This window comes from Oncorhynchus gorbuscha, linkage group LG03 (genome assembly GCF_021184085.1).
Source record: "Oncorhynchus gorbuscha isolate QuinsamMale2020 ecotype Even-year linkage group LG03, OgorEven_v1.0, whole genome shotgun sequence".
Lineage (NCBI taxonomy): Eukaryota > Metazoa > Chordata > Actinopteri > Salmoniformes > Salmonidae > Oncorhynchus > Oncorhynchus gorbuscha.
The window spans coordinates 27076804-27103970 of NC_060175.1; the positions used below are offsets into that span (position 1 = coordinate 27076804).

General features: G+C 42.0%; 2 protein-coding genes across 8 annotated transcripts; one reads left to right on the top strand and one right to left on the bottom strand.

Annotated features, from left to right (window-relative positions):
• Window positions 1–1780: 1780 nt before the first annotated feature.
• sfi1 (SFI1 centrin binding protein) lies at window positions 1781–18543 on the top strand. Of its 6 annotated transcripts, XM_046341437.1 has the most exons (30): window positions 1781–2084; window positions 2200–2245; window positions 3084–3155; window positions 3530–3640; window positions 6645–6739; window positions 6876–6993; window positions 7213–7315; window positions 8120–8276; window positions 8523–8684; window positions 8827–8897; window positions 9215–9307; window positions 9446–9543; window positions 9687–9753; window positions 9837–9967; window positions 12755–12836; window positions 12953–13131; window positions 13633–13708; window positions 13807–13902; window positions 14104–14180; window positions 14293–14395; window positions 14505–14601; window positions 14754–14914; window positions 15023–15097; window positions 15380–15454; window positions 15869–16045; window positions 16154–16380; window positions 16597–16897; window positions 16984–17189; window positions 17265–17367; window positions 17962–18543. In XM_046341437.1, the coding sequence occupies exons 3-30, from the start codon at window positions 3115–3117 to the stop codon at window positions 18145–18147; spliced, it is 3468 nt and encodes a 1155-aa protein (XP_046197393.1). In that variant the 5' UTR covers window positions 1781–2084; window positions 2200–2245; window positions 3084–3114; the 3' UTR covers window positions 18148–18543. The 6 variants fall into 6 exon arrangements, with proteins under 6 accessions (XP_046197393.1, XP_046197370.1, XP_046197389.1 ...); XM_046341414.1 differs by having other exon boundaries at window positions 1781–2245; XM_046341433.1 differs by having other exon boundaries at window positions 1781–2245; window positions 17062–17189.
• A 5733-nt stretch (window positions 18544–24276) lies between these two features.
• On the bottom strand, window positions 24277–26534 carry lg03h1orf74 (linkage group 03 C1orf74 homolog). Of its 2 annotated transcripts, none has more exons than XM_046341449.1 (2): window positions 26431–26534; window positions 24277–26122 (listed from the first exon to the last, which is right to left on the bottom strand). In XM_046341449.1, exon 2 carries the CDS (start codon window positions 26111–26113, stop codon window positions 25307–25309), a length of 807 nt encoding a protein of 268 aa, XP_046197405.1. In that variant the 5' UTR covers window positions 26114–26122; window positions 26431–26534; the 3' UTR covers window positions 24277–25306. The 2 variants fall into 2 exon arrangements, with proteins under 2 accessions (XP_046197405.1, XP_046197401.1); XM_046341445.1 differs by having other exon boundaries at window positions 26435–26444.
• Window positions 26535–27167: the final 633 nt, after the last annotated feature.

Sequence of the window (27167 nt, forward strand, 5' to 3'; positions counted from 1 at the left end):
CTCTACTATTTTTGGGTATGACACTACAAGCTTGGCACCCCTGTATTTGGGGAGTTTCTCCCATTCTTCTCTGCAGATCCTCTCAAACTCTGTCAGGTTGGATGGGGAGCGTCGCTGTACATTTTTTCAAGTCTCTCCAGAGATGTTTGATCGGGTTCAAGTCCGGGCTCTGGCTGGGCCACTGCGGGACATTCAGAGACTTGTCCCGAAGCCACTCTTGTGTTGTCTTGGCTATGTGCGTAGGATCATTGTCCTGTTGGAAGGTGAACCTTCACCCCAGTCTGAGGTCCTGAGTGCTCTGGAGCTGGTCTTCTTCAAGGATCTCTCTGTACTTTGATCCATTCATCTTTCCCTCAACCCTAACTAGTCTCTCAGTCCCTGAGAAAACATTCCCAAAGCATGATGTGCACGATTCACCATCGGGTTCTTGGTCTCCTCCCTGACCAAGGCCCTTCTCCCTCAAGAAGGGCCTTGGTTTCAAACTTCTTCAATATAAGAATGATGGAGACCACTGTGTTCTTGGGGACTTTCAATGCTGCAGACAATTTTTGGTACCCTTTCCCAGATATGTGCCTCGACACAATCCTGTCTCGGCGCTCTAAGGACAATTCCTTGGACCTCATGACATGGTTTTTGCTCTGACATGCACTGTCAACTGTAGGACCTTATATAGACAGGTGTGTGTGGTTCAAAATCATGTCCAATTAATTTAATTTACCACAGGTGGACTTTAATCAAGTTGTAGAAACATCTCAAGGACGATCAATGGAAACAAGATGCACCTGAGGTCAATTTCGAGTCTCGTAGCAAAGGGTCTGAACACTTATATAAATAAGGTATATCTGTTTTTTTAATTTTTAATACATTTGCAAAAAAATTATAAAAACACAAATACAAAAAGTTTGCATGGTAACCCTGGATCCTATATCCATGGAGACTATATGGTACAATATAGCACTGTGCAGGAAAAAATATTGATTGTGTCCATAAAACTAGAGTCCAGTCTGAACTTTTGTATTGTAACTTTAACTGTCTGCTGACTGACTAATTCAGGACTATATCTTAATTACAAAGGAATAAATTAACTATTTTTCGCCTACTCTGTTCATTTCCAGTGTAAAATAAAACACCATTCCATACCATACTTGTACTCTTGGCTTGCCTTATAATGGAATGCCACATTTCTACTATTAGCAGGTGATTAGGTGAGAAGCTAAATTCTAAGGGGTGCAACATGCGCAGTGACGCTCCTCTGGGCATAAATATTTGGATTTGGAAGCTTCAAGTGCTCCTGAGTAAATTTTGGGCAAATTTCATAGTCACAAATGTAAATTTACAAACAAAAAAACACATTTTCTTACCTTACAATAAAGCTGTTAGAATAATGAGTGTATGTATGTCCCTTAAGGTCATTGTGTAATGTGATATTTTACCCACTATCCCAATTGTCCATTGTATATTATTTATATATACTAGTGTTCCCACATGTACTTCCTGTATTGATTTGTTGATTTGTTGTGGGCCTGCCTTTTACCGCGATACAACATACAGAAAATTGTGTACGGTGCAATAAATGATAGGACTACGCACACAATAAACAGAGTTTACCATTAAAAAACAACATAATGTCTTATAGAAATACTTGTCATTATTCTTTGTATGATAACTATAATTTTGCAAAAGTTAAATAATTTTCGACCTAATTATTAATTTACTACGTATAGATGACGCGACTGCTATTCTGCACGATTTCAACAGATCCGTTACCCGGAAGTACTTAGGTATTTTCTTCCTATTCACGGCGGTAAAATGTATGCGCGACAGTTGGATTTAACAAACAAAACCATATACCTCACTGAACAAAACACTGTTTGCGTTTTCTATGGCGGTTGTAACGGTTCAATTTGCGTTGTCGACTTGAAACTGGTTAGGGAATGAAGAAAAGTCATTCATGGTACGTTATTCATAATGAAGAGAAAGCTCGGGGGATTTTTGTTCGGCAATGCCAGTGTGTTCAGCTAACGAAGTTGAAGAAGTTTTCAATCTTCTGATTGGCGGTCAGTGGTAGTAGCTAGCTTTCTCAGGTGATTAACTCAACAGCTGTTGTGGCAATGACTTCTAGAGGTAGAGGAACCCAAAAGTCAAATATAACTGGTGCAAAAATTACTTCACGCAATGTTATATCTTGTTATAAAGTAGGATACACCTGGAACCGAGGTGGAAGACTCAAGGAGTTGAGAATAAGGTGAGAAGTAGCCCCTCAAATAAACCAACTGGCCAGATTCAATCTACCATGACTTGAACTTGAAGGCTGTAACGTTAGTCTGTGTTGACTTTTGTTTAATCCCAGCACTAACACACCTGATTATACTTTACTGAACAAAAATATAAACGCAAAATGTAAAGGGTTGGCCCCATGTTTCATGAGCTGAAATAAGTTTCCAGAAATTTTTCATACACACAAAAAGCTTATTTCTCAAAAATGTTGTGCACAAGTTTGTTTACATCCCTGTTAGTGAATATTTTTCCTTTGCCAAGATAATCCATCCACCTCACAGGAAGCTGTTAAAATGGCATGATCATTAGACACCTTGTGTTGGAGACAATAAAACGCCACTCTAAAATGTGCAGTTTTGTTACACAACACAATGCCACAGATGTTTTGAGGGAGCATGCAATTGGCATGTTGACTGCATGAACAACCGGCCTCACAATCGCAGACCATGTGTAACCACACCAGCTCAGGACCTCCATATCCGGTGTCTTCACCTGCAGGATTGTCTGAGACCAGTCACCTGCCCAAGTGGGTGGGCCTATGCCCGCCCAGGCCCATCAATGGTTGCGCCCCTGCCCGTAAATGTGAGATCCATAAATTAGGGCCTAATGAATTCATTTAAATTTACTGATTTTCTTTTATGAACTGTAACTCACTAAAATCGTTTACATTTTTGCACCGTAAGTTTATATTTTTGTAAAGTATATTTAAGGTATGTTTAGTGCTGGGCTGGAATAAAAGCCTGCACACACAACGCCCTTCCATGACTCGAGTTGTCCATCCCTGAGATTAAACTCTTGTCTTCTAGGCACCTTGCACGGAAGTTTCTCAAACTATGGATGCAGAAGACCTTTGGACGTGTTCATCCTTACAAAGCCAGGTGCACTTTCTCAGTCCTGTGGAGGAATAGCCAGATTACATCACTGCTTGAATTTAATGGATTACAATGTCAGATAGTGGGAAAATAACTTTGGTAAAGCTCTTGATGCTATGCAGTACTTGACTTGGACTGAAATAGTTGTTGGTACTCATTTTGGGTGGATGTACTGTTTACAATTAGGTGCAGGAGCGGCAAAATAATTTTAAGCTAATATTCTATAAGAGGAAGAGGATCTTAAGCAGTAGAACATTTAAGGTGTTGGTACTCCGCTCTGGTGACCTCCTGCCCAAGTCAAGCACTGATGCTGTGAATATATCCACTGTGTGTAGCCTGAGTTCTCTAACTGGAAGATTATTACCTTCTCCAATATCTAGGTCTCACCATCGCAGAGTGGTGCTACAGCGGGCTCAGGGGGGCTGGAAGGATGAGTGGTGGACAGCCAGGAGGGAGTGGAGCCTCACAGTGAGGGCAGAGTGCCATTACAGGTCAGTGTCTGTCTCTAACCGCTGCTGCTCAGTTGTGGGCTGACGATACATGCCCATCAGTACTTACGGACTTAATGACGTCATTGCAACCAGCTTTGCCTGCTGGGATGTACCGTGTGTTCGGAAGGTATTCATACCCCTTGAGTTATTCCACATTTTGTTGTGCTAGACAGAATTCAAAATGGATAAAAAAAACAATTCTCACACATCTACACACAATACCTCATAATGACAACCTTAAAAATATGCTTTTAGAATTTTTTTTGAAAATTAAATACTGAACTCATTTACATAAATATTCACACCACGAGTCAATACTGTGTAGAATCACCTTTGGCAGTGATTACAGCTTTGAGTCGTCTTGGGTATGTATCAGCTTTGCACATCTGGATTTGGGGATTTTATCCCAGTCTTCCTTGCAGATTCTCATGTTCTGTTAAGGTAGATGGAGTGCGGCGGTGAACAGCAATCGTCATGTCTTTCCACAGATTTTCAATGCAATTCAATTCTGGGCCACTCAAGGACTTTAACATTCTGGTTGTGAAGCCATTCCAGCATTGCTTTGGCTGCATGCTTGGGGTCATTGTCCTGTTGAAATGTAAATCTTTACCCCAGTCTAAGGTCATTTGTACTCTTCAGCAGTTTCTCATCAACGATGTGCCTGTATTTGGAATTCATTGTTTCCTCTATCTTTAGTCTCACAGTCCCTGCCACTGAAAAGTATCCCAATAGTATGATGCTGCCACCACCATGCTTAACAGTAGGAATGATGTTAGACGGGTGATGGGCTGTGCCTGGTTTTCTCCAGACATAGCACTTTGCATTCAGGCCAAATAGTTCCATTTTTGTCTCATCAGACCACAGAATATTTTGCCTTATGATCTGAGTCTTTCACGTGCCTTTTTGCAAACTACAGGCGTGCAAGCCCTTCCCTTTTCCTCAGGAGTGGCTCCCGTCTGGCCACGCTCCCATAAATCCCAGATTGGTGAAGTGCTGTAGAGGCTGGTGTCCTTCTAGCAGGTTCTCCCATCTCAGCCAAGGAACTCTGTAGTTATGTCATTGGGTTCTTAGTCACCTCACTGTCCAAGGTCCTTCTTGCCCGGTTGCTCAGTTTGGTTTTACAGCCAGCTCTAGGCAGAGTCTAGGTAGTTCCATATTTTTAAAATTCCCTAACGATGGAAACCACTGTGCGATTGTAAACTTTCAACACTCAAAATGTTTTATACCCGTCACCAGATATGCCTCATCACAATTCTTTCTCGGAGATCTATGGACAGTTCCTTGGACTTAGTTTCTGTTCTGACAACTGTGGTACCTTATATAGTACATGTGTGTTTCTTTCAAAATCATGTCCAAACAATTGAATTTGCCACAGGTTGACTCCTTCACCCGTATATCTCAAGGATGATCAAAGGAAATTGGATGCACTGAGCTCAATTTGGCATGTCATAGAAAAGGGTTGTGAATACTTATGTAAATGAGACATTTCTGTATTTAATTTTCAATAAATTAGCAAACATTTCTATAAACATGTTTTCACTTGGTCATTATGGGGAATTGTGTGTGTATGGGTGAGTTTTTTTAATCCATTTGAATTCAGGCTCTAACACGACACAATGTGGAAAAGGGTAGGGCTGTGGCAGTCATGAAATTTGTTCTGATTTAGAATTGCCCATTATCAAAGGGGCAGGGGGGAAAAATACATATAATTTAATTGCACTCGAATAGCGAATGGAAGCCGCGCGCTTTCCCACCTGTCCGTTTTGTAGACTACTTCGGTTTAATAGCGGGAGCATGTGCTTAATATGAGCAGCTGAGAAATATAAGAACACTTCTTTCACTCCATGTATCAACCACTGTTTGAGGAGCATGCTCTCGCTGCCTGACAGGTGATACTCCGCCCAAACTCTGTTTGCCATGGGCTCTTCAACCTTGTTCCTGCAGCTACTCAGTGCTTAATTTGGGAAACCAAATTAAATCTGTTTGGGAACATCATTAGTAACATGTTTTTGCAACAAAACATATTTCACTAAACTGTTGACATCCTGTCTGTACGCTCGAGAAAATAATAAAGGAGAGTGGATTCTATATTCTGTATAGCTAAAGGTAATGTGTCACCCAATGAATTATGAAAATATAATAAAATCCCTGTTACTAGGCTATTCAAAATACAATTTCACTAATTATAGGCTAACTGTAAGTCGCCCTGCACAATCAATGACCCAACAGCATCGCCTAGGGCTATACGTTCTCTCCCAGACTCTGTTGGGTCATTGAAATGTTGGAGCGTAGCATAAGGTAACCAGTCCATCCAGTATGCATAATAATATAGTCCACACTCAAAGGCTAGACCAATTATGTACCAAAGACATCTTAAATCAGTTTTGTTTTGTTTTTCTGCCATGTGTAATATGTGGTAGGCTATGTATTGTATAATGGAACAATCATAATTTTTATTCCATTTTTTGTCAGGCACATAAGCCTATGCATATGCAAAAGCTCTGATATGCCTATGGGTGTTTTGAATTAATCATTACCTTAGAAAGCGCTGTCCATTTCTTTTTGTTAGGCTTTGAAACAACATCCAAAACAACCATGTTTTACATTGTTTCAACCTGTAGTTGAATTTCTTTCTTCAAATTGATCATCATAGTGAGGTGAGTTTTAAATGTATGATAGGTCTACCGTTTTGATGAGAAGTTTGATGTGATTTTTGATTTAATTTGCATCAATGTTAAGAGGGACAATAGAGCCCTGAGTACCAGGCTAATAGGACCTGATGGTCGTTAGCAAGTTGGGTAGTACCAAAGCAAGTCCAGAGTACATAAAAGGAGCTTACCTTGACTCAATAGTCACATGGAATTTTACTGAGGTCATGACTGCCTGTGTGGGACTGCAACCTCCCTAGTCAAGGGGTATGACTACTTTCCAAAGGTGCTGTATGGCAGCCAACAATAGTTTGGCCAATGTGGAAACTGATGATGCTGTCTTTCCTGTGTTGTAGATATTATCTGTATAACCAGGTGTTCCATGGCTGGCAGAGGTTTGTGTCTTTACAGAAGGAGGAGAGGAGGATATTCCAAAAAGCAACATGTTTTGGTATGGACTGGCTTTTGTGGTTTCAGTATTAATCTAGGTGAATGTCTCCCTCTGGAAAATGATGGACCCCAGCAGTAGTGGCTGGCAGGGCATGTTAGGAGTCACAGCAGTAATTAGAGTTTCTCCTGTATGCCAGCTGAGAGGTGGTGTCAGCGTGTGGCCTGGGACAGCTGGGAAGTGTACATCGAGATGAGGAGGATGAAACACAGGATGCAAGAATCTGCTCTTCAGTTCCGGAAACTCACAGCTCTACGGTGAGGCATTATGACTGATAAATGCTGTTTTGTTTATTTATTTTGGATGACTTTGAATCAGGAACAATACACTGACTAAGTCACTCGGAGGTTAGCAAACTTCCGGCATACACCGTCATTGCGTGACTGATTTATATATGATTGACCATTTGATTAAATGTAAGTGAAAGGGGAGGGGGCAACCTGTGTTAATGCTGATGTGTATTTCCCCCAATACAGTTGGATGTGGACTGTGTGGCAGACTGGGCTGCAGAGGAGATATGATGCCTGTGTTATGGAGGACCAAGCACTGCAGCACTGGGCTCTGACGCTACAGGGCAGAGTGAGTAGAGCACATCTTGTACATCCCACACATATCCGTACCATTCCCTAGGTGTTGGTGAATTAAAATGTTACATTTTATTGGACTAACATCTAAGCCAGGGGTGGGGGGGGTTGTTTTAAGATGGTCATACCATAGATCATTTAGCTATTTAATTTGGAATTTTAGGACCCCTTTAGGTATCAAAAGAACATGTTAAATTATTTGATAAAATATCAAATTTGGCCTTTAGAACTATAGCCCATAGAAACCCATTGAATAACACATTCATAAATGGCAAAGACAGTCAAAAATTAAATAATAAGAAACAAGGTTTTGAAGTGTCCATCCTATATCTAGGCGATATAAGAAAGCTAAGGCAATATTTTTTTTTTGACACATATTTAACCCTTTATTTTTGTTGGCACAAAACTCAAATCTCCATACTTCCATTCATTTGTATGGGTTACCTTCAGACAAGTCACGTGGAGGTCGTAGAGCAAAATGGAGAACGCCATCGTTAGTCTCTGCATACCATAGAGTGGTCCAATTAGTTTCTTGGCCAAACTATTTTCATGAGAAGACCGATTTTCAGGATCTCTCATGGTCTGACAAACACCGCTGTAGCTCGGCCACCTTCCAACACAGATGCGGAAGGCCGACAGAGGCCTTGAGGATTGAGATGCAGCCCATGCAAAAAAACGTACATCTCTAGTTTAAACTGACAGATTTTGATGGGGATTTTGTCAATTAAATTACTTAGATTGACGCATGAGTGCATCAACAGACTTAAGGACTTGAACATGTATGTTTGTTGTGTCTTAGGCATGGCTTCAGTGGAGAGAAGTGTACATGCTCGCCTGTAGTTGGAGAGAGAGGGAGTCCAAGGCTTCACTGCACTACATACATGGGATGCAAAGAAAGGCTCTCTGTGGCTGGATCAGCTATGTTCACCTCCGCCAAACTAAGAGGAAACCACAAGGTCCCATCTTCTGTTAATCTATTTATCATATGTACTGTTGGTCTTCTGTCACAATCATTGGACATTTTGGTCTAGGATTAAACTCACATTTTTTCAGAAACATACTGTATATTGACAAATTTTGATAATTTTAGATGGTCTCAAAAACAAACACCAAACTCTCAAATCCTCTAGAACTTCCAGTGAAAAACACTACTTCTGTTGTCATTATCCTTCTTATATAATTGTTTACCTCCTGTGTTTCAGATGTTGCGGTGCGAGCCTGGCAACTCCAGTTGGTCAGGAGGTATTGGTTTGTGTGGAAAAGTGGACTACAGAGCAGACAGAGAGAGGTGGACAGAGGGCAGGCTTCTTATAGACTGGCACAACGCAGCACACAGCGCAGGGCACTGGAGCACTGGAGACACTGTATCCTACTACACACACCAGGGCCTGGTGTGGAGTCACACACTACTACAAGAACAGCATAAGGCAATTCTCGACTTTTCTCATCTACTGCAACATCATACTTCTCTGAATTTATTTGACCATTTCCTGAGCTCCTGTGCAGACAGGAGGATGTGCATGCAGGAGTCTGAAAGAGACCAGGCTGCAAGTCAACACCGACACCGCCATCTACTGGTAAGATGGAGGAGCACTGATCTGATGAATGTTTATGGACATCCATAGAGACTGGTTACTGTACCATAAAGCAGTGTTTCCCAACCCTGGTCCTCCAGTACTCCCAACAGTACACAGTTTCATTGTAGCCCTGAACAAACACACCTCATTCAACTCATTGAGGGCTTGATGATTAGTTGACAAGTTGAATCAGATGTGCATATCCAGGGCTACAATAAAAATATGTACTGTTGGGGGTACTTGAGAACTGGAGTTGGGAACCACTACCATAGAGTATTCCTTAATTCTCTCACTTCAACTTGTTCTGTCTACTACAGGACACTGGATTGAGAAGTCTGAACCTCAATGTCACTCGGAGCAAAACTTATCGTCTCAACAAGAACATCGCTGTCCAGCATTATCATCATACTGTAACTATTATTATACTTTAGCTAATATCCATGAAGCCACCCAGCATTAGTATCATTACAATTGTTCTAACAGTACAGAGTAAGTATGACACCCAATTCATGATTTTCAAACAACATTTCTGCGTGTGTTTTCTGTAGGTAACATGCAGATATTGGAGACTCTGGCAGCAACGTCTTGAGGAAGCTGAAGATCAGGGACTTCAGATGCAGATGCAGATGGCACTGACCCACCACAGGTACACACACAAACACACATACACATATACACACAGACATGCATATACACACATTTATGAATTGATGATACACTTTCTCATATTAGTAATGCTATTTCTATGATACATGTTTTTCTGATCTCATTAATGCCATCTTTTGACAGCACTTCACTGCAGAGCAATTGCTTGTGCCACTGGAGAGAGCAGCTTGTTGAACACAGACACATGCAGGTACACTCACCCGTACACATGTGCACACACACACACTCTTACATTCCACTCATTGGCATTGTGTGGACTGTGTGTGGTTTTAGGGGCTGGAGCGTCGTGCTGAGGCCTGGTTTGCTGACCACATCTTTCCACAGTGTCTTGACTCATGGGTTGAGTTTACCTGCCAGAGGAGACAGCATAGGGAGAGGACAGAGATTGCACAACTCCATAATAAGTAAGTTCCATCCTGTTTCTGACCTAGTGGTGATCTAGGATAATGTGTCACTTGTCTGATCCTAGATCAGCACTACTACTATAAGATGCTTTGTGGACGATTTAGACTTAGGAAATGTATGCCTTTTTACGCATTTTGGTATTCATACTTAAGCACATGTGTAACAAGGTTTGTGGGTGTTGCTCTCTTGCACACATTGAATACATTTAAATCAACCCTAGAAAACTCACACTGGGTGGCATACCAATTTGATTAGGGAGTGTTTCTTCAATTGTTTTTTTCTGTTCATTTCTCTAAAGCAATCCCTTTTTATACTGGTAACTTTCATTTGAATTTGATTGGCACAACATTAGGATGTGTTCAGATTGGAGATCAATGAAAGATAGTTATAAGAACATGTGCATATTTATCTTAGTTTTAGAACACAATATGTATGATTAAGGAGGTTTTTTTTTTTATGGGCCCTAGGCTACTTAATGGAGAAATAGGGTTTCGAGAGCCTTCAGGCACGAAAGAAAAAAATGCCACATTCAGTTCTTCAACCCATGGTAATGTTGGAAGATGAATGTACATAGAATTATAATAGGGAGAACAGTGTACAGTAGTAGTATACACTGGCCTGTTGCCCGCGCTGACCATGGAACTGTGTGATGACACGGCCAAGCATTGCACCATGCGTCAGGTTCAAACTGTTATGGCTTGGTCTGTGCTCCATAATGATTTAATTAGCCAACATTTTTTAAACTTTAAATATGATCAACTATTATTAGTGTTCGTCAGCAACAACCACACGGACGTGGCAGTGTTTACAGAGGAAGCAAATAAGGTAAATGAAACAATGTCATGAAATGTAATGATACGAACTGTACCAACTGAAGGGAACTAACAGTAAATCGGCAGTTGAATATGTGTGGCCAACTGACGGTCGATACTGATAGTGGCTAATATTTAACATGATAGAACAGTAGGAAATAGAAAGTTGGGGCATATAATTAAAACATTAGAGAGTGCGACTGTCATTGTGCAATGCTTAGGCCATACTATTGAAATTGTGCATAAAGTCACAGAATTTTATACTTCACTGTGGGAAAGGGGCAGAAATTCCTGTCATGTTATTATACTTCTCAGTTTGCTTCCATGATTGGTTTCACATTAGTCTCCAGCTATCAGAAGGGAAAATCCTCAAACAATTGCTATTTGTATGTACAATCCCCTTCCCAAACATATTACTCATTTATCTAGCTCTTATCAATAGTGATGGGGGAAAACATTTAAACAGTTATATATCTTGATATATATTCATATATTTTGTTGGTGGTTGCTGTAGCTAGCACTAATCAGCTGTACCAGCTCTAAAACTCTGGTGTTTTCCATCCTATAGCTTGTTCTCCATCTTCTTTTTAAATATTGAGCCAACATGTTTTCAGCACCTTTATTCCCATGACTGATGATAACTCATTTTATGTTCTCTCTTGTGCCTCTGCAGAAACATACAGAGCAATATGTTTGGAGCGTCAACTCGCAATAAAATCGCAGTATCAAATCACAATACATATAGAATTGTGAAAATAGGCATACATATTCTATGGGCACCTACGTATCAATAGCTTTAATTAATTCATAAATTACAGTGCATGGAGAATTCTGTTATTTCTATCTGACAAAGGAATGTAGGCCTAGATGTTTCTCCACTTGGAACCAACAGGTTCGCTCGACCTAGGGCTGTTGCGGTGACCATATTACCACCACACAGGCAGTCATGAGTCATGGCCGCAGTAAAATTCCATGTGACCACTGTGTCACGGTAATCTCCTTTAATGCACTCTGGACATGCTTTGGTAGTACCCAACTTGCTAACTACCACAAGGTCCTAATTGCCTGGTACTCAGGGCTCTATTGTCCCGTCATCAGGTCCTAATGGCCTGGTACTCAGGGCTCTATTGTCCCTCCATCAGGTCCTAATGGCCTGGTACTCAGGGCTCTATTGTCCCTCCATCAGGTCCTAATGGCCTGGTACTCAGGGCTCTATTGTCCCTCCATCAGGTTCTAATGGCCTGCTACTCAGGGTTCTATTATCGCTCCAACAGGTCCTAATGGCCTGATACTCAGGGCTCTATTGTCCCTCTATCAGGTCCTAATGGACTGGTACTCAGGGCTCTATTGTCCCTCCATCAGGTCCTAATGGACTGGTACTCATGGCTCTATTGTCCCTCTAACCACTCTGACATCAATGCCTTTGGAAATCATATCAAACACATCAGAACAGTAGGCCTATAGTACTTTTAAAACTCACCTCACTGTGATGATCAAATTGAAGAAAGAAGTTTATTTTTTGTAAAACATGTTTGTGGGGGATGTTGTTTCAAAGCCTAACAAATATAAATGGACAGCGCTTTCTAAGGTCAGAATACTTGTAGAGAGAATTAAGTGTAACTCAGGTCTGAATTTCCCTAATGTGACTAAGGTCCCTGCTACATTTAAGCAATAAGGCCCGAGGGGGTGTGGTATATGGCCAATATACCACGGGTAAGGGCTGTCCTAATGCACGATGCAAAGCGGAGTGCCTGGAGTACCACACCCCCAAGGTGCCTTATAGCTATTATAAACTGGTTACCAATGTAATTAGAGCAGTAAAAATAAATGTTTTGTCATACCCATGGTATACGGTCTGTCAGCCAATCAGCGTTCAGGGCTCGAACCACCCAGTTTATAATTATGAACAACATACAGTTATCCTTGTGAGGATGACGTTTGTGTTAGTGTGTGACCCCCTCTAACCCTCTGTAGGCAGCATCAGTACACTTGGGCCTTCTATACCTGGTGGGGACGTTCAGAGGAGAGGAAGGAGCAGAGACTGGCTGAGAGGGTGGTAAAATACACAGTCACAATACACGCACACAAAAATACCACTCAAAGATATACATACAACACACAGTCATGGTACAGACAAATAACCGAAGAGGGCCCACCTGTCTTGCCCTTTAGGCCTTGCTGCATGAGGAGAGGTCGTGTTTGATGAGAGCCTGGGACCACTGGCAGCGGAGGGCGAGGCAACAACAGCAGGAGAGGGAGAAGCAGAGAGCTTCTGACACACTGTACCGCCGTACTCTAGTCCACAACACACTCAGCCAGTGGAGGGACAATGTCACTGTGATCCGGGACAGGTACTATACCACTGGCGGTTCACTGAAATATCAGTGAGGATCACGATGATATCTTACAACTTTTATTGTATTTTACTTTAATGACCTGATGCTGACTGTTTGGGACCAACCTGTTCAGAAAGAAGTAGACAGGTGTGAGGTTATTCTTATTTTTTCTTATTTTTTTCTGGGCCCATCCCCCACCCCCCTCTCCGGAGGACAAAGGTCTTTTTTTTTACAGCATTTTTTTTTACATGTACATTATTCATATATTTTACATGCATGGTACTTTTATACACAGAATTACATGACAGAAATATCGTTTGATATACACAATTAAAGGTACTCCGACATACATGATATAGGATGTTTTCAGTCCTAACTATTACAGATTCTTAACAGGAGATTATTCTTAACTGGATTTGATTGACAATTGAATACCCTTTGAGATTTTGCCTTAATCCTTCATGTATATGTGTGTTTGGTTTGTATATTTGTGTTTTTTCGTTTGCATCTCATAAGGCGAAAACGAGAGGAGCAGGCAGGTCGACATAGTGATGTGCGTTGTGTGAGACGCGCCCTGAGTGGCTGGAGTGAGGTACAGTATTTTGCCATACATAATCTACCATTAGCCATGCTGTAATGTTTGGTTTGTCCAGAGTAATTATCCCACATTGTCTCTGTCTGATGTGTCAGTATGTCCAGCACAGAACAGAGAAGAACAGCAGGCTGGATCAGATGGACAGTTACTATGAACACAGACTTCTCAAACACACTTTACAGGCCTGGAAGGTACAACAGACCTCACATTAACTGTAATAAATGACACAAGTCTACACTTATATTGGTGTGCTTTGTAAACTGGCACAGCAACATTTAATTTGGTCATCATGCATCTTCTGACCTGCTTGGTGCACACGGAATGGGCTCTGCTTTGTTAGTTTGTGTGTGTCCTGTGGTACGTGCTGTAATCTCTTTGCCTATCATCCGTAGGAGCATCACCTCCGAAGACAACAGGTCTATGAGCATGTAGAGGAGCGCTACAGTCAACATCAGAAACACTTCCTCAGGTATCAACCTAAATTGAGTCAGTCTCTATCTATACCTCTTTATCCACAATTTCTTACTTGTCATTTTGATTTTGCAATATTTCTAACTGACACTTGTATTATGTGTTCCCAGGAGGATTCTGCGTGTGTGGAAGGAGAATGTAGCCCTGTTGGCAGCAGCCAGCAGCAGAGAGAAGAGAGCAGAGAACCACTACCAGCACTGCGTTCAGGTTAAGGTATTGGAGCTGCTGTAAGATCTATCTACAGCTTCATATGTTACCAAGACTGATTCCGTGGCTATAACTACTGCTCACCCACAAATGTGCCTAATTTATTTTCCTACAGATGCTGTTGGGATGGAGGAAAGCCACATCTTGTGCAGTGTCAAACCGTCACCAGCAGAGAGAGGCAGTGAGCAAGGCTCAGACTCACATGGATAAAGGTAGAGAAATACTTTGCTATGGCTCCAATTCTTAGTGAAGCAGATGGAGACAAATTGTTCCTTATTTAATGCTATTTTCTGTTAGATCACTCTCCCGGCACATTGTGTCCGTTGACATGTGAAGTCTATTGCCATAATTTTTTATGTCTCAGTGAGGCAGGAGGTGACTTTCAGGAGATGGAGGGAGCGAAGCAGAGAGGTTGTGGAGGACAGTATAGGCATGGAGAAAGCCATAAGGCTCCACCACCACTTTCTTCTCTGCAGAACATTCAGATCATGGACTATGTACCAGCAGCATCAGCAGAGCTACAAGGTAGATGGATACTGCATTTGGTCCTGTGTTTGGGTCTGCAGTGTGCTATTTGATACATTTTGATCCAGTTTGTGTTAGTATTGTGTTGTTTATGTGGTCCTTCTCTAGGTGATGAAAGGGAGAGGCTACTTGCTGCTGAGACAGAAAACATGCCAGCTCTTCTTTGCACACTGGAAAATTGTGGTGAACTTATTGCTGTTTTAACATGAATTCCTGTTTTAACATGCTTATTTCAAATATTAAAGGCTTCCTTGACAAGATTTGCATGAACTTTTGTTAAAGTCACTTTTAAATACATTGATGGAATTGAAAAAAAGTATTTTCTGATGTTTACTGTCTTAAAGAAAGGCCAGATTATTATATTATATAAACATTCAATGGTAGGTCTGTAAGCCTCTGATTGTCTTGGTGAACTCCTGGCTGTTATCTAAGTGTGCTGTTCTCCTCTGGTCCTGGCCTGCACAGCTGCAGCACAGAAGGACAGAGGCTGAGCAGACAGAACTGGCCCTCTGGCATTGGTCCCTCAGTCTGCAGGCCAAGGTAATACCTGGACACAAATCCTTCACTGGCAGCTGGCCTTCAGCCCAACTTAAAAAACAGGATATATTATCCCTCTCTCTCTCTGTTTGTCTGTAGTGGAGGAATTCTGTCTCCTGCATGACTACTGTTGACCCTGTTGATGTATAGCCTGGGTCCGATCTTTTTGTGCTGTCTTGCCAATGACCATTGGAGTTAGCAAGACCGCACAATCAGATCTGTGACCAGGCTGACGCGTGTAAAGTCCTCATTGATGATATCCAGGCCACAGCTAGAATAAAGGAAATTGAAGTGAAAACATACAGTAGACTCTATAGACATAATGAATAATAATGAATAGTGGAAACATATAGAAGAGTGAAGAATCATCAGACATACTGAATGAGACGTCTGATCCCTTGGTGTGTTCTGATCTAGGTGCTGGAGGCCTGGAGACTGTGGGTCACAGAGCAGGACAGAAAGCAGGAAAGGCTGGCCCAGGCTGCCCAGTTCTATAGAGATCAGCTGCTGAGGGAAGGAGTGGCCCACGTCCTCACACACGCCGCTCACATGGGCAGCTTCAGCACCAACATAGCACTGCACAGCCAGGAGCAGGTGTGTGTGAGCACTTGCTGTGTTTGATTATCTGATAGTATTTCTGCCTGCCTGCCTGAATGTCTGTGTGTGGCACTGGATCAAGCCCGTCTTGTCTGTGATCTACAGAGCTTGCGGCGTCTCCAGAGGGTGGTGCTGCGTTGTGCCATGAAGTGGAAACAGCGGGCCCTGAGTGGACCACACAGGGCGAGACCGCCTAGAGCGATAGCAGTGCCCCCCAAGAGTGTGACCTTCTGTTTACCCAGCCCTGACCCAGAGTGCCGCACCCACAGCCGTACACAGACCCAGAGTGGCATAGTGGAGCAGAGAGCAGGAGACGGCATCCTCAACCACCTGTAAGTGGGCACAGTTACTATGCAAACATCAGGCCCTGAACATTATGGGAGGGTTTTCCAGATACCAATTAAGAGTCCTGGACTAAAAAGAATGCTCAATGGAGAATCTCCATACGAATCACTTCTTTTGTCCAGAACAAGGCTTAATGTGTGCCTGGGAAACTATGTCTCTAATTCTTATGCTCAGTCTTACAGCAGCTCTATAACTGTGTGCAGGGTGGCGGTGCGTGCTTCTAGACTGCAGCCACGGCGGCCTAGAGATCTGCTTGACTCCCCGGTCAAAGAGCTGCTCCCACCTACAGCTCCTCTACATAAAAAACCCAGTCCTCTTCCACATCAAACCAAGGTCCCAGGGACAGCGAACCTTTACCCCACTACAGCCTCCCTCCCCATCTCTCCCATACGCGCACACCCAGCTCCCCATCTCAGTCTCCCAATGGCCCCACATCATGGATCACTAGGCCAGGACTTACTCCTGCCCCCTTCCTCATTCATGGCCACGCACACTCAAACTAAGGTAAGTTACTGTATTCCAAAAACACATGTAAAGTCATTTTACTGTGTGTTTTCAATGAGATTTCTTTATAGAATATCTGTTTTTAGGTGAGGCAGCCTAGTGGCTCATGGGAAAGTGACTCCTCACTACTGCCCCCCAATGAGTTCTCCACCCTCCATCAACAGCCAGAGTCTGATGGAGAAGATGTGTTAACTGAGGAGGAGAATGTGGATCCCACTTTAGCCTGGACCAGAGAGCTGCTCAACATTCGTCTGGACATGCAGCGCTTCCAACAGGACCGCAAGCTACTTCAGTAAGGACTCCCAGCTCTGTGATTAACATTTCTGATAGATCTCATTTATACATTCTGATGGATTTATGTGTGTAGGGCGTGGCGAAGACTTGAAGAAGTGTTGAGAAGCTGGCTGCAGACGAGTGGAAGTGAGGGAGAAACTGAGGAGAGTAACACTATCCGCAAAGAGTTGGAGCAGGTAAGACTTGAAGGGAAGACGCTGAGGTCATTGGTACAGTATATGCAAGGGCCACAAGGTTTCCACTAGTTACCACAGCCACAATATCAAAATGGGCTATATTGTAAAAATTAATTTAAAAAAAAAAGCTTTTTGCTCTTAAGTCATATGGTTAGCAGTGGTATTAAAGTTAGGTTTAAAATCACATTTTAAGAAGATACATTTTAGAAATAGGCTGGATTCATTACTTTGTGGCTGTGGTAACTAGTGATGACCAGGCCACAATGGCAGAGCAAATAAGGATTTATTAACAAAAATAATTGTCATTTTACTGGCTGTTCACCAGTCCTTGAAGAAAACAAGAAGCAATATTTTATTAACATGTTTCCTATCCACTTTTTGATGAATAACTAAATGGATGGCTTTGATTTAGCACACATTCCTCTGGAGGTATCATTTCATTTGACCCATAAATCTTCAGCTATGAAAACAAGAACATTCAAAAGTTACAACAGGTCAAGCACATAATAACCATGCTATATCATGCAACAATTTTTCCTGTTATTTTGTAGTCATTCCAGTTTAATTTCATGCTCTTTGTGTTGTCATTTATAGCTGGAGGAGCGTATTGGCAGACTGTCAGCTGAGCTGGCAGAGCAGAAGCCTGTGATGATCCTCCACGCTGCCAGGATCCACAGGATAGAGAGTGTTCTCCTCCAAAGCAGCACAGCCACAGGACAGGGTCTGGAACAGGCCATTCTCAGTAGGCCTCCAGAGCTACTGCTCATCACTCCACACTAGGTGGCAGGACCAGGGCCGTCCCAGTGCCATGGGTCAGGAGAACCATAGACCTATATAAAGGAGCACAAGGACTTCTGATGAGACTATACCTGTCCATATTTTTGACATGTCATTCTCTACTGGTTGTTTTTATAGTATAAAACCATAAGAACAGAATTATTCTAAATAGATTTAAGATTTATGGAAATTCTTCAATTGTAGCTTTTGAATTTATTATCCTAATCTTGGAGAAAATCGGTTTGACTAAAACAGAAAGAATGGCATGGCAAGACAGCTGTGTAAGATTTGTTTGACTTGACTATGTTGTAATGGCCTTTATTTTACTGTATACTGTAAATTACATCATATGTTAGTGTGTTTTTACATGATTTAATAAAATACTTCCTTCAGAAAGTATTCACACCCCTTGACTTTTTCCACATTTTGTTGCGTTACAAAGTGGGATTTTTGCAGCGATTACAGCTGTGAGTCTTTCTGGGTACGTCTCTAAGAGCTTTCCACACCTGGATTGGGCAACATCTTCCATTGATTTTTAACATTTTCTTTCACCTTTATTTAACCAGGTAAGCTAGTTGAGAACAAGTTCTCATTTACAACTGCAACCTGGCCAAGATAAAGCAAAGCAGTGCGACACAAACAACAACAGAGTTGCACGTGAAATGAAAAAGTGTACAGTCAATAACACAATAGAAACAAAAGAAAGTGTATACACAGTGTGTGCAAATGGCGTGAGGTGGTAAGGCAATAAATAGGACATAGTAGCGAAGTAATAACAATTTAGCAAATTAACACTGGAGTGATAGATGAGCAGATGTGCAAGTAGAAATACTGGTGTGCAAAAGAGCAGAAAAATAAATAAAATCAGTATGGGATGAGGTAGGAAGATTGGGTGGGCTTTTTACAGATGGGCTATGTACAGCTGCAGCGATTGGTTAGCTGCTTAGATAGCTAATGTTTAAAGTTAGTGAGGCAAATATAAATCTCCAGCTTCAGCGATTTTTGCAATTCGTTCCAGTCATTGGCAGCAGAGAACTGGAAGGAAAGAGGTGGCCAAAGGAGGAGTTGGCTTTGGGGATGACCAGTGAGATATACCTGCAGGAGCACGTGCTACGGGTGAGTGTTGTTATTGTGACCAGTGAGCTGAGGTAAGGCGGAGCTTTACCTAGCATAGACTTAAACATAACACTTTGTATTCAGGACAAATAGTGAATTGTTTTTTCACATTTTTTGTAGTATTACTTTAGTGCCTTGATGCAAACAGGATGCATGTTTTGGAATATTTTTTATTCTGTTCAAACTTCCTTTTCACTATCAATTAGGTTAGTATTACAGAGTAACTACAATGTTGATCCATCCTCAGTTTTCCCCTTGTCTAAAAGGCTTGTGTGTAGCCTACTGGTTAAATGTGTCTTTTCGCACGAATTAAGCCAGAAAAACGCACAAAAACGCACGAAATTTGCTGAAATGCATTTTGTACATATATGCATGAATTGATTGTGAGACTGTGTTGCATGATTAAACCAAGGGCTTGATCTCTGCTTTACCCTGACCCATCTAATGGTAGCCATCACATTCACCACATCAAGGAATCTACATTTAAAGGCTTCCAAGGCACTGTCTACCCATACACTATGCACAGGTGACCAATCAATTTGATCAACTTCCTCTCTAAACTTTTCAACACTGTATTGTTTGAGTTCTCTGCCTTTTAGATTACTCTCTCTTTACAGAGAACCCCTGTGGTTCAAGTCAAAAGCTACTTTTCCCTTGCAGTCTGCTCTGTGCATGTCTGAAAGTGACAGAGCCAGCAGCCAAGAGTTTTTCACAGTATGCCGTAAAAAAAATTACACTTATTGATGTACAGTGGGGAGAACAAGTATTTGATACATTTACATTTACATTTAAGTCATTTAGCAGACGCTCTTATACACTGCTGATTTTGCAGGTTTTCCTACTTACAAAGCATGTAGAGGTCTGTAATGTTTTATCATAGGTACACTTCAACTGTGAGAGACGGAATCTAAAACAAAAATCCAGATAATCATTGTCGCCAACACAACAGACCACTTTTTCATCTACTTGCCATTCTCTGGCCACTCTCAACAGTTCCTCTGTCAATTTCTTTGAGGTGTGTCTGTCGCTGAACTCAAAGCAGTCCAGAAGACAGCTAGACAAAAAATCTTCAATGAAGTGACATGTAACCGACAGTAGTAAGGCAAACTGCAGTAGCTTTTTGGACTCTTTCCCGCACTGAAGCCTGTGTGCTCTCGTACAGTTGTGGAATACGTGATTTTGAAAGGGTTTTCCTGCTTGGAATTGTGTACATTGTATTTAGACTATTACTATAATTTTTAAAACCTCTGTCCTCCACAATCGAAAATGGCTGGAAATCGGTGGCAATCATTTTAGCCAATGCAATATCAATTTGGCCTTGTTTGGCATGAACTGGTCCATAGAACATTGCATTGCTGTGGGTCGTGGAGTAGGCATACTTGACTGAGTGGATACATCTCTATGTGTAGAGGTGCTGACTCCACCACTATCACTAGCAGGCCCACAAGTTTCCCGTAGCTCCGCTACAGTTAGCTTCACAGTTGGGTACACAGTTCGCATATGCCGGTGTAGGTTGTGCATAGAACCGGCTTTATATGAGATTTTGTTTTGGCAAATTCTACACTGTACTCTAACATTGTCTACATCATTCAAATGCATCCAAATGCTACTGTGCTTCCGACTCATTTTCCAGCTGTTGTTTTCACAGCCGTCCTTCCTCAGCTGCTGAGTGTTGGCGCGGCCCTCCCTCACGAATCTTTGGTTCATTGGTTGACACTGCATGTCTGACAGGAACAACAGGTGAGGCTGTTCGTCTGAGCAGTCAAAACGAATGTGTGTGTGCTTGAGCATTTAGGCCTATATTATTTTCTTTCTTTTTTTTGTTCTTTGAATTAGTTAATTCTATTAATTTAAATATTTAGATTTTTCATCTCAATTTTTGAGCCGACTCGTTCGCGAACGACCCTTCACTAGGGGGGGGGGGATTCTGTCAGGGGGGAAGCATTTCGGCACAACACTGTGATAGAGGAAATTATGGTTGAAATGACTTATGTATACATTCCAATCAGAACTGACTAGTCCAAATGTTATAATGTACTGTACATGTGAATTCTCTCTTGCTCCCTTTCCCAATTGTATATAATGTAGTCAGGAGTTTAGTAACAATGAAGGTCTGTTCCTTAGTTCATTCAGTTGTACAAATCTCCAGGTGGTGGGAACGGGCCATCTCCAGATTGTCGAGAATGTTGATTTATGCTGACTGGCCTTGACTTCGTGCTGATGACGCGAGGGCCCTCTGCTTGTGAAATGGAACGTTTGGAAAACGCTGACGTCATTTTCAGTTTATAACCTGTGGAAATGTGTGTAAGCATTTAGTACTCTCTGGAATGAAACGCTCTTACCTGACTTTTAAGACTGGTCTCGATCTACTTCATACATAATTAATGAACTTACACCTCATGAATGAATTAGAAACGAGTGCGAATTTGGTTTTGGCTGTAAAACAATAAGGAATTTAGAAATTCCTATATCACACTGGCACTGCTATCATCTTCTTTTACCACTTCACCGAATCTTTCCCAAACATTATTTTTCTGGCCCTCCATTCTCTTTATTTTAAACTCTCCATTTCGCAGCTTTTCTCTTATTGAATTAAACTCCGACATTGTCCTTTTTGCCTCCATGGATCAACATTAACGGGAGATATGTATAATGTAGCTAAGAAAATAATACTAAGTGTATGTTGTGTAGTAAGCTGTTAGCAGCTCATATGCCTCACCCTAATAATTTGGTCCCTTTCCCCCTCATAACTTAGCCTACTGTCCTGACTTGGTGGTGCAACATGTAACCAATAGCCTAATATTGTAAGAGATTTCATTGTCTGCTTATATGCCCCCTTTATTTATCCTACGGTTCTGACTTGGTGTACAGGGAGTACACTGTAAGAACGGCCCATGTGCTGAAAACTATCGCTGTACATTTCCAAAGTGCAAAACAAATAGGTTATTGATTATGTCTGTCCTAGCTCGCTCATTGTCTTAATCGAAATGACAGATTGCCTCTTATCTGCTCGTTGTCCCCTTATGCCATAGTTTGTACATCTCAATTGTCAGTAGAAATTAAGCAAGTCAGCCATATCTTTTTTAAGGCATAAATGTGGCCGAATTAACTGTTTCGCTGCCATTCAAGGCTTCGCTGATAGCCAAGTGTAGCGGTGGTAAGGATTCACTCCATGTTACTGAAATGAAAGCTATGCTGTACCTCGTTTCATTATAAGGTATGTTACATGACACTGAATTGTATTAGCTCCTTTCAATGTGTACTTTATGCCTGTTGCGGTTGTTATCGGTTTCCCTCCAATTAACCTTGTCAAAAAAATCAACAAATTGAAGGGGTTTCCAGCTGATGACGAGTTCAATAAGCCAGATTTCGTAAACAAAACATCAGTCTTGACTAAAGCGTTTTGTATGTTTACAGTCGAATACTGTAATAGACAAAATGAACAATTACTGAGTCAGATAACTCCTAAATTCCTTGGCTTTATAATTATCGCTTGGTGACCCTAATAATATTGTATTTAGAATGAGAGATGTAACAAACTTGTGATGAGGTATCATTACGCCCGTCATGTGTTCCTTAATTGACAATCTCATCTGGTCTGAGTGGCATTTGCTCTTTAGACATTCCCACTGAAACACTTTGATCCCAACAGGTTCCTTTTTTTGAAAGGTGTATCTGAAAACAACAACACTCAAAAACCATAAATCTTACTATGTACTCAATGCAGATGCAGTTGATGAGGAGACCCCGGACACTGAGTGGTGCGGCCCCTGGGAGGCGGGCAACATCTGTTCCCGCGCTTATCCAGAGCTTCGTGCCCGCCAGCAGCACCATCATTGCCCACGCCCTGGAGCGGCTAGAGGCCTTCTTTTTTCGTGCATCACTGGAGCTGTGCCTTCTTTTTTTGTGCATCTTCGTCATCACTGGAGCTGGGCTCTCCACAGAGTATGGCATCCCAGACTACCGCTCAGATGGGGTGGGTCTCTATGCTCGCACAGACAGGCGACCTATGCAGCACGCAGAGTATATATGCAGTGCCTAGTCTCGTCAGCTCTACTTGGCACAAATCCTTGTTTTTTTTCTAGGTGTATTCCGGGTACAGATTCCTACTGGCAGCAGCTGACCAGAAAATCCCAATGGCCATCTTGAACAACGGGCCTACCAGGGCCGACCACCTGGCAGAGTTCCGTGCTCATTGTTGGGAGGTACTGACAGTCATTCAGCCCCACTGACCAGAGACAGGCAGATGGCCTTACTAGGACTCCAGTCTCTAATCCATAGACACTGACAACTGAACTACTCAATGGGCTCTACCTCTTGGTCATCCAGGCAGCAATGCAATCAGCCTCAGGATGTTGGGCTGGAGAGATGGAAACTTGTTTCTATGGGAAACCCTACTAGTAATGGAGGATATGCTTTATGGCTGACAGGGTGCTATTCTGAAGTTAGCACCCGCCATATTGATGGAAGTAACAATCATCCATAGAAGTGAATGGTTATTATTCTACTTTCCACTTAAGTTGTCAGCATACTCCAGTTCGGCTGGCGCCTAGCCAGACTTGGCTACCCGAACGAGTGCGCTCACGTACTTCCTTAAGACTGCTTGAAAAAGAGAAATAAAAGCGGCAAAAGTACTCATTGTACATTTTGAGACGTAGCCAGTATACACTTCTTCAAAAGTCAGAATTAACCTATAAGTCAAGAAATCTTTCATTCATTTTTACGTTTTTGCCAAAGAGATTAGACACAATTTTACATGAACTAATTACATGTCAGGTGCAGTATTATTCAATGTGCATGAAAACGAGTTGCATTGTTTTGAATGACAACAAAGAGTGAAGAATCCTTACTGTTGACCAATCACCGATGAAGGGGCGTAAGACTTCAGCACAGAACTTCGGCTTGCTTCCAGAAAATAATTGTGCCCCCAAACAGCACAAATAAAATAAAAAACTCACCAGTATAAACACTCCAGAATTTTGGATATGAGATCAAATGTTTCATATGAGCCGACAGTATAGAATGTCGCTTTTAATTTGAGGGTATTTTCATAAATGTGTTATTGTTTAGAAATGAAGACATTTTATGCATCTAGTCCACCCATTTGAAAAAGTAATAAGTACTTGGTCCCATATTCCTAGCACACAATGACTACATCAAGCTTGTGACTCTACAAACTTGTTGGATGCATATACAGTTTGTTTTGGTTGTGTGTCAGATTGTTTTGCCCAAAATGAAGTGAATGGCGAATAATGTGTAGTCACTTATGGTAAAAAATAATAGAATGTTTCTGAACACTAATGTGGATTCTACCATGATTACAGATAATCATGAATAATGATGATCATATTATACTATTTTAGGCTCCTGATTGGCACAGTGGTCCAAGGCACTGCATCTCAGTGCTAGAGGTGTCACTACAGACCCTGGTTCGATTCCAGGCTGTATCACAACCGGCCGTGATTTGGAGTCCCATAGGGCAGTGCACAATTTGCCCAGTGTCGTCCGGGTTAGGGTTTGGCCGGGGTAGGCCATCATTGTAAATAAGAATTTGTTCTTAACTGACTTGCCTAGTTTAATAAAAAATGAAATTCCCCCAAAATCAGGAATAAAGATGATCATGATCTTTGTGCCTCTTAATCTCTCACTCATCATTTACAATTTATTCATGATTACTCCTAATCATGGTAGCATACACTCATGTAGGAGTGTTCTGAAACATACATTCTATTTACAATAAGTGACCCCAAAATGAAACAATATTAATTATTCACCATTCAGTTCCTATTGGGCAAATCAATCTGAAACACAACCAAAACAAAATGCAACGCATCCAACAAGTTTGATGTAGTCATTGGTGTAAACTTCCCTCACAAATGCATTTATGTTTTAAATAAATTGTGTTTCCAAATTGATTATGTAAATCAGTTTGTAAACATGAACAACTGCTTCAATGTTTGCTTATCAATTGTTTTACAGACAATATCCAAAATACAAATACCGTCACATTTTTCATACAATATCCATCCACAAAGTGCCATTATAATCATAGAGCCACAGAAGGTAAGGTGACAGTTGATCTTGTTACACTGAGGTCAGAGAAGATCGTCTGTTGCTGAAATCGTTCCTGAAGCTGTGTAGTCCAGCTAGCCATCACTGACAGAATCTCTGCCTGCAACATCTCTGGGGTGCTGAAGGAATACAGGCAACACCTGTGACCCTCAACTCCAGAACCACCACCCTGCCAAGATGCCACAGCCTTGGTCACCACCAGCGGAGACATAGCTAGGCAGTTCTCAAAGCTCCTGCTCTGGTCAAACCAGTATGTGGAGGGGTAGCCCAATAGAATCCCAAATAGAGTACACAGATTCCATGCCTCACAATGTCTCTTTTCAATTCGGTGAGGGACATTTCTCATCGCAGAATGTTGCCCAAACTGTCTAATATGAGCAAGTAAAGCATGAATCATGTCCCGGATGGCTCCCCACTGTAGCTCAGTGATGGCAGGCTGCTCCAATGAGTGACATACATCCACCACAGTCACAGTCCTCCTCAAGAGAAGTGCCTCCAAGTTTGCTATAGTTAGGGATGGGTTCACAATCAAGGAATTATCACTGATGACCACTGTCTGGAGAGATTTAGACACAAGTTGTGCAGCCTGCAGAGAGTTTAAATACTGTTGGACCTGCTCTGCAGATGCTGTATTACTGTCATATAGCAGAGCGGGCTTCAGGCCCAAGTCCACAGCCAGGACCTGAGTAGCCAGGTTCAGACTCACAGTGGCAGAGAAGCGTTTCTTTCCAACTCGTAGACATTTGCGAGCAGCAGCAACAAAGACGTCTGAAGAAGCCATGGACTGCTCCTAGGGGAATTTCAACATGTGGCAAAATTACATGTTGATGTATGAAACTCCATGCTGACCAAAACTATCAGAATACTGTGCATTAGTACGAGTTTTGCACCTAAAACAAGTATGCCAGAGGAACTACAGTAGCCAGCTAGCATGATAGTTAGCCTAGAAATGCATGGCTGAACTGGATCCACGCTCATGCCTTCCAGTTACTTCCCACATATAATTTACTTTGACAAATGAATTAGTAGTCTACAGCTCATTGATCCTAAAGTTAATATATTCATCGATCTACCGGCACCTTTAAAGCATAACGTTACTTACTTCTTCTTCTGCTGCTTCGGGTTTGGGTTGGCGGATCGCATCCAACTTTTAAGGTGCATACCCCGCCACCTACTGTACTGGAGTGTAAGGCCAGTCATGGTTTACCGACATTAAATTATTTTAATTATTCATGTTCCAGTAAGAAAGTGAAATAAAGCCCTAGACACCACTTCCCTTCCCCCACTACACCACCCAAACACCAACCAGCCTCTCTAATCCTTTGACACAATCTCTCCCTATCTGCATCATACTGTTCACTGTTTCCTCCACTAAAACACTCACTCATCACACAGACCTATCATCCACAACGTGACATTCAAACCTGTGTGCCTAAACCGTAGTCTACTCTACACAACTTCCTCTAACCTACATCCCATTTACATTTACATTTAAGTCATTTAGCAGACGCTCTTATCCAGAGCGACTTACAAATTGGTGCATTCACCTTATGACATCCAGTGGAACAGCCACTTTACAATAGTGCATCTAAATATTTTAAGGGGGGGTGAGAAGGATTACTTTATCCTATCCTAGGTATTCCTTAAAGAGGTGGGGTTTCAGGTGTCTCCGGAAGGTGGTGATTGACTCCGCTGTCCTGGCGTCGTGAGGGAGTTTGTTCCACCATTGGGGAGCCAGAGCAGCGAACAGTTTTGACTGGGCTGAGCGGGAACTGTACTTCCTCAGTGGTAGGGAGGCGAGCAGGCCAGAGGTGGATGAACGCAGTGCCCTTGTT